The 12858-nt window shown below is 42.8% G+C and overlaps 1 protein-coding gene across 1 annotated transcript in view; it reads left to right on the top strand.

Moving 5' to 3' along the window:
• SPATA5 (spermatogenesis associated 5) overlaps positions 1 to 12858 on the top strand; it is a 234734-nt gene that overhangs the window by 187768 nt on the left and 34108 nt on the right. Inside the window, exon 16 of the mRNA XM_015593907.2 lies at positions 10291 to 10455. Within this exon, the coding sequence (XP_015449393.1) occupies positions 10291 to 10455 (165 nt within the window). The remainder of the gene's footprint in view (positions 1 to 10290; positions 10456 to 12858) is intronic.

A 12858-nucleotide genomic window follows, 5' to 3' on the forward strand; every position in this document is an offset into this window, starting at 1 on the left:
CGTGAGGACCTGCCTGGCAGAGCTCTGGTCGCAGTTCCCGTGTGGAGTAGGAGCTCAGCATCTGACCGTTTTAAACGACCAGAACGCTTTTTCCAAGCTCTGCCACGTCATGGTGCGGGACCTGACATCCAGGTGTCCAGGCCGCGACGCGGTCTCAGCAAGCGCAGGAGTTCAGGAAGAGGAGACATCCTCGCGCTTCTAATTCTCTTCGTGTCAAATGAAGAAAAAATGCTTTTGCTTTAAGTAAAAATGATTCTTGCCCTCATGACCGACCAGGCAGGGAGCCCGGCGTCTGTTCACAGTGTGACCTTTGCCGGACTGGGACTGTGCCGAGGCCCAGTGGCCCAGTGTGACACCTGCTTTCCTGTCTCCACCACTTACTGTGTGACTTTGGGGAACTTACCGACCCTCTCTCTGCCTTGGTTTTGCTATCCGTAACCCCTGGCATTTTTGATGAACTGATTTTTTTTAATTTTGAAAAATATATGTCCCTTGAGTACCTTACATTCCAAGGGGGGGGTTAGAACATGTGAACAAATATCGTATAACGTGCAGTAGACATGTGAACCGTGTTTAGAAATAATATAAAGAAAAAAATAACGATTCCTTCGTGTGTGCGGACGTGGTTTGAAGGAAGAACTAGAATTTGCCCGGATCAGGAGCGTGGGGCCGGCGCCGTCCCCACAGAGAGAGGAGCGTGCGCCGCTGCGAGGGACGGGTTTTCAGCAGCTACGGAGTTTGCGCTGCTGGAAAATAAAGGGCCGGGAGGGGCCGAGTACGGGGACAGGATGCTGGAGAAAGAAGCAGGGGTCAGGGCGTCCCCCACCTTCATCCCTGTTAGGAACCTATGGGAATATTTATATTTAAATACATTAAAAATCAGCGTATATGCCTTACCCTTAAAGTGTACAGCTGAAACTTGTTGGATTTCGTTAACTAATGTCACCATAAAAAGAAAAAGTTTTTTAAATCAGTGTATACGTAGGAAGCCGCCCCCCTTCTACTTTACAGAGAACTTTTAAATGAGGGAATTTTATAGAGATATTCAGAAGCTTAATTGCAGTGTTTTCAGTTTTGCTCTGTGGTTTATCAAAAAGCAGATTCACTGTTAACAAGAGGAAGAATTAGGATTAGTTCTAGATAAACACTGTTTTGGCTTTTGGCTTTATTTTATTTACTTATTTATTTTATTTGTATTTGAGTATAGTTGGTATATAGTACAGTTATATTAGTTGCAGGTGTACAGTATGGTGATCGGACATTTTTATACTTGACAGTGGGATCACCCCACTGATTGTAGTCATCATCCGTCGCTGTGCAAACTCACCACAGTGCTCTTGACGATATCTCCCTTCACCTTTCTCACCCAGCCCCGACCTTTGAAAAGGGCCCTTTAAATAGAAGTAGGTGAAGAATATGTTATTCTAGTACGAGGACGCGCACGCACGCGCGTGTGTGTGTATGTTGAATTGTTTTTCTTCGCTCTTGTGCTCATTGTCGAGTGCCGCGTGGACCGTGGTGCATCCTTCCTCAACACCTGCTGTGAGGTGCGTCGTCTTTCCTCACATGGCGCCGTGGGCTGTCACAGAACCGAGCAAGCCCCACAGAGGCAGACGCCTGCAGACCGATGGACGGGTTTGTTGTAACACAAACACGTGCTCAGATGCCGTCACACAGAAATCCGTTTGAAAGAATTGTTTTTCAAAGGGCAAAGAACATTGTCACCTTAGCGCCTCATCCTGCGCCTAGCACCCAGGAGATACTCAGTAGATGTCTGCAGAATCGACCTGCTCTGTGAATGTCAGGGAGCCCCGGAGCGCCGTGTAGTGCGGGGGTAACTGAGGGTCCTCAGCAGCTGTGATGCGGATGGAAATGTTGTTTAAAAAGCATTTCCGGCAGGCGAAAGGTGAGGTCGTGGCACATGGTAAGATCTAGACTTTAAATGGGCAAGTATTGTTCTCTTCGCAGAGCACAAATCCACACCTAGCTAAAAGAAACCCTGCTTTATCTTCCTTTGCACGATGGAGAGGCCTCGTCGAGAGGGGAAATGTCTAATAAGTTGGAAACTATGGGCAGATCTACTTCAAAGACATCTCTTCAGTCATCTTTTTCTGGTTCACTGCCACTGCTATTATTCATGTTTTAATTAAAGACCTCAAGATTGTCTTAACTGTCTAACTGGAAGCTATATTTCATTCCTGTGCCACCTCCACGCTGCCAGAGTTGTTTACTTTCTTAAACAGAAAATCGGGCCTGTCCTTCACCTGATTAAAAACCTTCCACAATATCCTATGGACTTTCTAAGTCCTTGACAATACCCACCATATATAAAATAATCATAGCTGTGGAGTTGCTTTTTCGTTTGTTTGTTTACGTCACCCACCTCCATAGCCCTATGTTCCAAGGGTCCTCTACCAGTGCTTCCCAGCCTTTTTCGTGGCCTGTCACGTGCGGATGCTCTCTGACTCCTGGAGCCTCCGCCCCCTCTGGGCTCTTGGCCCTGAAGGAGGCCACATCCGAGCAGACGTGTGACCAGTCCCAGTGCTCCGCGGGAAGGTCGGCCACAGTGTGACCATGTAACCTTTGCCCGCCCTGCGGTGGTTGGTATGTTGTTGCAGCCAGTATTCACTCTGCCTTTGTCCACCGTCTCAACCCGATAAAGTCCCCCTACTTGTCATTTAAGGCCCAGCTCATCTGGGTCAGGAAAAGGTGTCTAGGTTTCTTAAGGACACTGGCAATTCTTCATTTCCAGCGTCTTACCTCATCAGTTTATCTTAACTCCTCACTTTTTATTTTCTGAACTAGTTATAATAACTTAATTTTAAGGCTAGGTAATTATGTTCTGCACCAGTAATGATGTTATGTCTTTAAAAAAATATATTGATAAAATAAAATTCTCACTTTCTTAGCTTTTTGGAAAGTTTTTCCCCCTCCCCCCATATTCTCCACGGTATCAAATACACCCATCTCAAAAGGATTACTTATTTAAAGGATAATGCGTTTAATTAACTACATATCATTACTACTTAGTTATACTATAAAATTAAAAGATCTCAAGTGATTTTTTTAAAAGGTTCACTAAGCTACAAGCCATAAGGAAGGCATTATTACAAAGATTGGTTTTCTTGGTTTTACAGAGCCTGTTGCTTAAGTGTAGTTTATCTTGATCTCTAACACCCTCCTCTCGAACTATTTCTGCCTTTCTAAAAGTGTCTTATATATGCATTAGGTAAATATTGGCTGGTTTTATCTCATTAAATTGATTGGCTTTTAGTATAACAGTATCCATCAAATTGCAATTTGATTTTTGCCTCATCTTTACATTTGTAATTAATGTGGCAGTTATTTCTGTTTTGTCATCTTTTCTACTACTGTCTTAGCCTGTAGGTTAAAATTTGCTGCAATTAATTCTCTGCACGTTGACTTTTCTCCACTTTTGATGTGTAAAGAAGGTTAGAACCAAGTCATCTGCTGTTTTTTTTGTATCGCAGATAGTGTTTTGCATGCACACAAAAAAAGTTGCCCCATTGATGTCTTCTAGTTACTTTTAAATATGTAAGTAGTTAAGTTTTTGTTATTCAAATTACATATAAAATCTGTGTCTGTTTCCTGATCCGTTCAGGAGATAACTCCTCTAACTTAAGTACAATTTCTTTCTTTCTTATCACTCCAGAAGTTTACCATGTATTATAATGAAGAGTGTTCATCACAGGGGCTTAATTTACATGATTTTTACTAAATACTGCTTACTTTATTGGTCTCTAAAGCTATTCCTTCTTCACTCTACTTAAACTTTTAGAGATTACTAAACTACATATAAAATATTATGAAATTGGATTTCTGAAACATTGAGAATTTGAAGCCTTAAAAGATAGCAGCTACAATGAAATAAGCCAGAGAAAATCAAATACGATATGGTAGCACTTATATATGGAATCTTAGAAATAAATAATAAAATGAAAAGGCCATTCATAGAAACAGAGTGGTGGTTGCCAGGGTCTAAGGGGAGGTGGATATGGGGACATATCTGTGAAAGGGTACAAACTTTCAGTCACAAGATGAGTAAGTTCTGAGGATTTAACGTCCAACATAGTGACCAACACAGTGTTGTATACTCAAAATTTGCTGAGAGGAGGTCTCGGGTATTCCCACCGCACACCAAAGAGTTAACTGTGTGAAGCTGTGGATGTGGTAATTACCTCGATCTTGATAAGCACTTCATAATGTGTCTGTGTACCAGATCAGCACGTCATACACTTTAAATATACACAGTTACATTTGTTAGTTATCCCTCAATACAGCGGGAAATAAACAATAAATATTTTAACAGATAGCAGCTAAAGTCAGAAATATAAAACACTTCCAGACGTCAGCCGTGTCCATCTCTAAGACTGAGTGGGGCGGGCCAGCAGCCTGAAAAGATTGCATAAATCTGGCGTGTATTTAGGGCCGCCTCTCTTAGCAGTTCTCCCATCAGCTTTCTGTTGATGCGAGCAAGCACGCTCTGTAAGATCGCCTTTCTCTTAACGAAAGTGCTATGAATTGAGCATTTCAGAGGCTATGAAAAGAAGGAGGGAGAGGAAGAGGCAAGTGGAGAGTCGTTAAATAGCAGTCTTTTTTAAACATTGATATTTTAGAAAGATAAATCAAGAATCTGTTTTTTAACCTGACTTTTCTACTGTTATTCTAACCTCATAGAATAGGAGGTTTTGGAACATTCGTTCTTTCATTCATTCAGAGAACATGAACGTCTACCATGTGCCAGGTACTAGGATCCAAAGATAACTAGCACTCCCTGTGCTCCAGGAGCTCAGTCAAGCACTGGGGATAAATATACGGAACAGTCCCAGCATCTAAAGAGAAGCGTTCATGCCGAGCGCCAAGCACCGTGCTGAGCTCTTTACATCCATCATATCATTCAATTGATGTGATCATCCTCTGAGTAGATACTAGGACTGTTAAGGATTTTGAAGTACCGAGAGGTTTAAATGATTTGTCCAGACACACGGCTGATAAGCGGTGGAGCTAAAATGTTGACCCAGTTAAAGTTTAACCTGTCGGGCTGATTCTTTTACCCTCACTTTTAACCTGTATGCCAGATTGCAGGTTATGTACTTGGAAGAGTCATAGAAGGGCATATAAAGGAGAAGACTATTAAGCTGAGACTTGAACAAGAGGTGGAGCTTGCCCGGTAGCTGAGAAGGTGAAATGCTGCTCTGAGCAGAGCAAGGTGTGTGTGAGGGCCGGGAGGCCGGGCCACATGAGAGAGGAGGGGACAGCTGCGGGCCAGGCAGGAGTCGTACCACGATGCCAGAGGCCCGGAACACTGTGCTTGACTGTGACTGTCCCCCTGAGGTGCCTGCTGTTCAGTGGTCAGAAATCGGCAGTTACAGTATGTCCTGTTAGAATGAGCCAGCAGGAACGATGTGGCCACGGAGGAGTAGGGGAAGGGAAGGATGGAACTGCAGACAGGATGACCAGCCCCGCAGGCACGCCGTTCAGAACGGAGATTGCCTGGCTTGCCTTCAGCGAGCGGACGCTACTGAGTGCCTCGTCCGTGCCACTGCTGAGTTGCCGGGGTCGAATAAAACAACATATACCCTCCGCTACGTATAGCCTGCAGTCTGGTGGGAAAGTCAGATGGTAAAGAAACAAATAATGAAGATGGAGTAGCAATGAAAGTTTCAAGGGAGATATAAGAGGTATCAATAACCATACCAATGTATCAGTTGGATTTTGAGTGAGAGAGATGTCTAGAATAAGTTCACGATTTCTTTGAAAAAAGTCAGAGCTGTTACCACGGATCCAGCTCTCTCCCCAGTTTCTGGAACCTTCTCCTCCATGACTTGGGATAACGCTGGTATGTTTTTAGTAGCATGGGACTTAAGGGCTCAGTGCCCCTCGCCCCTCTCGGGAGGGTGTCCCCTGCTGATCGCTGCACAGGAATGGTGGCCAGGGCCCGATTTTTCAGTGTCTGTTTTAATACTTTGGTCTGAACGAGTATTTATGCTAATTAAATTAGATTTGAACATCGATGGGATGTGAAATTACGGGAGTTGAATTTCGGAATCTTTAAAAGAGAAAAGGCAGCCCTGTAACTGATAGAAAGTTGGACCAGTAAGAATCAAAGTGAAATACCAGAAATGCTTTTGAGTCCTTTCTGTAAAGGTCAGAAGGAGAACAGCTAACAGTGTTAGTTTTATGAATAGTGAGAATTCGTAATGAAGCAGCAATCACACATTTCTGTAGTGACCGTGTCATGCAGTCTGTGGACATTTCCTTAGGTGTAGGATGCTCTAATGGAGTCCTAGAATTGAGACTGGAGGTCACGTTTAAAAGATCGCCTGATACCGTAATTTTCAGTCTGGGGCGCACGCAGATTTCAGGTAAACTCTCTGAAGTTAACAGGATCGGGCCCGGCGTGTCTTCTCATCTGGATTCTGAGAAGAATTCTTGTCAGGTGCACACAGGCCTCTCCAATTAAAGAACCACTTTGATTTTCATGAGGAAACTGAGGCTGGTCAAGGTGTGGAGACTTGCCAGGGTCTTGGATACGTCCTCTCGGAAAGGCAGTTTGCCCTGTGATTTTTTAAAATAGAGATTTAATGGAGAGGCCAGAGTGTCTGTGACCTTGGGGCCAGAGCGCTCCAGCTTTTGGGGAGCCGTGGCTTGTTTCTTCATTGAGAGCTGTCTTGTGATTTAAAATAACAACGTGCCATCATTCAACATGCCATCATTCTTCCACTCTAGTATCGTAGAGCAGTATTTTTAAAGAAATTCTAGGAAGGGTGTTAACTTATTCAGGATTCTGCAGGAAGGAAAGCTCTTTCCTACTGTTTTTTAAGCTCACTTTCACTGACGAGATCAGGCCAGAAAAAGCCTAGCTGGCTGTTGGCCCAGACGACATTCTAATCTTGAAGTGTACTCAGCCTGCACCGCCTGCAGACGGCTACGACTCGCGGGGAAAGCACAGACGCATGCCGAGTGCTGTTCCAGTGCCTTCGATACACCCTTTGCTACGGTCTTCCAGCTGTCAGAAAGGAAAGTTGAAAACAGCCTAGAATGTGACTTCTCCCAAAAGGGTGAAAAGGATAACTTAAAAAAAAAAAAAAAAACTTAAAAATAAAACCAAGCTATTCACAGCTATATCCCCAGCAGCCAAACCAGGGCCTTGCACATAGTAGATGTGTAATAATTTTTTGATGAAAATTATTTCAATTTATTTTGTTATCTGTGTCATATTTCAGAACAAGAATTTTCATTCATCATTAATGCTGAGGGTCACACGGTACTGGCAGGAGAATTAAGTGAGAAAGGACTAATTCAACATTCAGAGGCCTGATTTCAGCCAAGTTTCTTCCATTTATTACGTGCGCTTCGGCCTCATTTTCCTTTTCTTAGAGTATGACAATATCTACTTCTCGGGCTTTGCAGGAATATTAAGTGAAATATAGTACGTGAGAGTGCCTGTTAGACTCTAAAGGGTTATATAAATATTGATGTTATTTGTCTTAGATAACATTCTTAATAATTTGGAAGTATATATCTACTAGAATCATCCTAATTTCTTGAATCCTGTATTTGTTTTAGGTGAGGGAGGAAGTGATCCCATGATTTAAATGCAGTTTTGAATTATAGGATAAAGTACTTTTCAAGGAAGCAGATCACGCATCATTTCCCCCTAATGAACTGTTAGTTGTAGGCAATAGTCTGCAAATAATTAAAGCACTTATTTTTGAACAAAGGAAATATATTGACTATGCATTTGTTAGTTGACTTTGCTTGCTAATTTGTACATAAGAATAAATAGATATCTTTTAGACACCATGTTCTAGGTATTGTGACATGTGCGAAAAGTATACAGCATTTTTCAAAGTAAAAATGGAATATTAACTCTTGAGGTGTTCTGTGATTGGAATTTGGGAATTTGGGATAGAATTTCTGTATAACTACAGCCCTTAGAGATTTGTAATATCCCTCAGTGTAGACACCAAACATTTCTACATAGAGAAACCTGTTTCTACCCAGTGTTTCCCAAACTTATTTAACAAGAAACCCTTTTTCCATTACATCTGTTCGTACGCACTGGAGTATTTTATGAAGCGCTGGTGTGAGGGATGATGGTGTTGACCGCGTGAGTTTAACAGTCTCTTTGGAATTCTAAAGGGAATTCCCTATTACCCTATTTGAAAGCTAAGCAGCTACCACTGCAATTTCATGGAGGCTGAGAAAAGATAGGAGCCTCCTGGGTCAGAGGCAAAGGACGGTTTACTGCGGATGAGAATATCTTCATTTTTTGTGCTGATTCCCGCAGAGCAACCACATCGAGGTTTTGACGTTCGCCTTTTCTGTAGCGCTCTATGTATAGTCTCAGCTATATTTTCAGGGCCTTGTTTTTTTCACTTTTGTTTTTTTAACGAGGTGTTCACGCCTGGGGTCTTCCTTGATGTCTGTATTTACTTCTGTCAGTTCTTTCCGGATACTTCACCTCGAAAATTACGCGTATAGAAATGTGCCGTTTCTCACTATTTATAAGCGAGCGTTTCTTAAATCTTCAGGAAATGCCATTTCCGATTATGCCAGTGATGACAGTGATTTTGGGGAGGTGGAAGGAGTCTCCGTTCTGGGGGTATTTCATTGGCAGTGCTCTTCATTTTTCCCGAAGATTCGTTTTCCTTTCTGTGTCATCTTCCATCAACCTGAAGATCTTCCTTGAGCATTTTCTGCAGAGTAGGTCTGCTGGAAGCAAATTTTCTCGTTTTTAAATCCGAAGGTGACTTCATTTTTTTTCATCATCGGAGGATATTTTCACTGGGAGTAGAATTCCGGGATGCTGTTTTTATTCTCTCGTCACGTGGAAGATGTTCTACTGGTTTCTGCCCTCCGTTGTTTTGATCGAGAGTCATGAGTGATTCAGACCATTGTCCCTGTATGCAGTCTGGCAGCTTTCGAGATTTTCTTTATCTTTGGTTTTCAGCAGTTTGATCGTGATGTGTCTAGGTGTGGCATGTTTTGTATTTATTTTGTTTGAGATTCACTGAGCTTCTTCGTCATGGAAATTTATGTGTGTGTGCCAATTGGGGAAAGTTTGGCTCTTTCTTCAAATATTTTTTCTGCCCCGTCTTTCCTTTCCCTCTGGGATTCTGATTATACACGTTAGATCTTTTGCTACTGTCCCTCAAGAGTGACCTGGTACTATATAAATCTTTCCATTCCGCTTTCTTACTTAAAACCTTCCAATAGCTTCTTATGGCAAATAGAATATAATCCAGAATCTTCAGCATGTCTTTTGAGGCCTTACGATCTGCCCGTGACTGCCTCTCTGACGGCATTGCCTGCCTCGTTCCCCTGACTCACCGTTTCTACCACATCGGGTTTTTTTCCTTCCCCGAGCGTACCAGTCAGCCTTGCCTTTGCCCTTGATGTTTTCTTTACCATGATGCTCTTTCTCCAGACCTTTGCGTGCTGGCTCCCGTGGGTGTCTCCAGGTTACCTCCTCGGAGAGGCTTGTTCTCCTACCCCACCTGAAAACGGCCCCATGTCCTCGGTGGACGCGTACACACACACGCGTGAACACGCATTTTAGACCTGTATCTCTTTTAACAGCTTAATTGAGATATACTTCACATACCGGCAATGCCACTCATCTAAAATAGAGAATTCAGTGGTTTTTCATATATTCACAGACACGTATAACCATCACCATAGTCAATTTTACACTTATCTATCTCAAGCTGTTTTCGAGTACCAAGAACAGAGTCTGCTATATAATGCCTGCTCAATAAATGTTTCTGAGTAGATGACTTCATTAGCTGTAAGATAATTTAGGCATTCACCTTTGGTAAAATGAGAGAAACGTTTATTTGACTGCATTCAGCACCAGAAGTATCCCGTTCTCAGAGCTGGGCTATTCTGAGGGCTCTCTGAAACAGCTTAAGCCATATTTAAGATTTACTGCAGGAAGTTATTTAAAAAATCTCTTTTGACGTGATGAATGGAGGTCATATTTGCGTTCTCCTAGAAGAGAATAGTCATCTTTTACTGACCTGACAGTTGCTGAGGAGCATAAAACCTCTCAGAAATACTGCTTTCCCATTTTCAAAAGTGTTCTGAATATTGTTTATTGGTTTGAAACTTGGAAGTAGCTTGTAGTGTCTCTAGGACGTGTTTTATTTGTGGACGGTAGTGGGAAGTCCGGGAGACTCTGGACGTCCCCTCTGCTTGGGCACCGTCCACGGAGAAGGTCACCTCCGAGCCTGGTTAACCCACATGGCCCCTTCTTCTTGCCAGGCTCTGATGCGGCCTGGAAGAATCGACAGGATCGTCTACGTGCCTTTACCAGATGCAGCGACGAGAAGGGAAATATTTAACCTGCAGTTTCACTCTATGCCGATCAGTCAGGACGTTGATCTGGACGAACTCATCCTCCGCACGGACACGTATTCAGGGGCAGAGGTAAGAGGGTTCTTCCCAGGGTCCCTCGGTGGGAGGAAAGCGGTGACTTGGGGTCCTCGGCGAAAAGACTGCTTGGTGCCCGCTGTTTTAAATAACCATATATCAGGAAATCTTAACACAGGAGGTACACTACATGACAGGCAATCGCTAGATTAAATTGCGTCTTATCTGGCTTTTATTGTATCTCAGTTATTTTTACATATTTCTTAAAATGCGGTCTTCAGAGCAGTAGCATCATACAGTGGAGAGATCACTGGCTGGCAGCAGGAGTCTTCGTTTGGGCTTCTTCATACAGCAGCTTCCAGCCACACTCACGGCTCTGAACTTTTTGACGTCTCGACCTATCAAATGGAAACGATGTGCCACCTACCGCTTTCTCAGAGACCATAAAAGTGAAATTAGGATCTCGTGAGAGCACTCCGAAGTACAGAAGACTTGGCAAAGAGATTGTATTACTGTCCTCTTTGGTCATTTTGGAAAATTATCTCGGTGTACTTGTGTACGAACAAAGATTCTCACATAAAAACTAAAAGGGACAGTTTATTCTTAACCGCGAAAGTACACCCTCAATAAGCGTAGCGGGACCTCTGTGAAAGTATGAGAGTTTGAAGTGTGGCAGATAAACATTTTTCTGTCCTTAGCAACTCTTAGGCTGTTTTTACTTACAAGTTAAAATTCCATTAAAATAATTGTGCATCTTTCTATGTGCATTTCCTCCACACAGAAATATCTTCTGAATACCACTGATACGGGTTCGTATGGGGAGATTAATATTTTCTAAGTAAGAAATGATAGATGCTTTTTATTCTGAATGATCCAGCAGACTGAGACTGCGCGTTCTGTTTTGCTTGCTGCTGTTTTTATCTGCCTTCCGTAAAAACGCAGGACTGACAGATAATAGGTCAGTGGTGGTGCTCAGAGAATCCTTTAAGTCGGTTGACATGTGGAATCGGACTTAGCGTGTCACGCAGTCATAGCTAATAGCAACCACCAAAACAAGGTCCTCGTCTACTCATTGTTTTGTTTCAAGTGTGAACTATGTAAACATGATTCTCCTCCTTTAGGTTTTCAGTCTCATGGCAGGGAAAAGCCATGTAGTAAGTCGCTTGAGAGGCACTTGAAGTACATGTGCATCTAAGTCCTGTCTGCAACTGTAGTCGTAGAGCATCTCTCGGCGTGAACATCCCAACGTTCGAGCGAATGTACAGCTGCTGTTGACTGAGCTACGGCTGTTCTAGAGTTCAGTGTTTGCTGTAGGACCGAGGGCTGGCGTCCTGTACGTGAGGTGTCAGGAAACGGCAAGGGGAAGAAACCATCGGTCTTTCACTTGAGGTGTACAGGAAATGGCAAGGGGAAGAAACCATCGGTCTTTCACTTGAGCTGAGTGGAGTGGAAGAGCAGTTAGCAGGGTATAAACGCGCCTTTCTCACTTTGAAGTAATTTATGGTAGTGACGTGGAACAGAAATCAGAGCCGGCGAGGTCCCGTCGGGCTGGAAGGTGAGGTCTCCCGCGTGGTGCCAGGGTGCGTTGTACCAGCTTGCGGGCTCTTAGGTGGCACATGCCCTATTTAGTCTAAAATAGAAGCGCCTTCCTTTCTGATTAATGCTTGTATCAGATCTTCTAAAAAATAGTCACAAGAAAGGTAACAGAAATTTGTTCTTCCTCAAATTACATTTTTGTGTCTGTAATGCTTGGGTAGGGGAGGGCACCCTCAGTGTTCCCAGTTATAATCAATATATTATTACGACTTCATCGAAATTTTGTTTCAGAGCTGTATCTTAGTAGTTCTGGGGCTTTCTATTTGGACAAGACAGGTCTGTACCACATTTTTTGTGTTTTGGGGAGTGGTCTGAATATTTAGCTAATATACGCAGGTGCCCTATTATTTGAGAACTATTATGATTTTTTTAAAAGTCTTAAAACTAGTAAATAGGAAACATAAGAGAGAAAATTTAGCTTCAGATGAAATAAAAGGTCTCATCTGTTTCCCCTACTCTCCATCAGAGTGGAAATGGTACTGCAATGTTGAGAGCCCACATTCGGTTTGATTTTTTAATAGTAAAACAAATTCAGAGCCAGAACGTCAGTCACCTGACCCCTGCAGGCTCGGTGCCTGACCGCCCCCAGACAGAGGACGTGCCCTTCCACAGAGAACCCACCGCGGGGCGCATATTTAACAAACGCGTCTTAAGCTGAAAAAAAAAAACAAAAGGGAAAAAAAATTTTTGAAAATCATGAACTTACTCCGTAGTATATATTTGACAAACACTTTTAAACTGAAAAAAAGGAAAAAAGATTTTTAAAATTATATTTATAATAAATAGACTTCCATTCTTATTTGTCACAAGGGGAGACCTCTGACTTTGAAGCAGTGTACCCCGCTCCAGGCACAGCCACTTTCT

The sequence above is a fragment of the Pteropus alecto genome, unplaced genomic scaffold, assembly GCF_000325575.1.
Source record: "Pteropus alecto unplaced genomic scaffold, ASM32557v1 scaffold17, whole genome shotgun sequence".
NCBI classification, from domain to species: domain Eukaryota; kingdom Metazoa; phylum Chordata; class Mammalia; order Chiroptera; family Pteropodidae; genus Pteropus; species Pteropus alecto.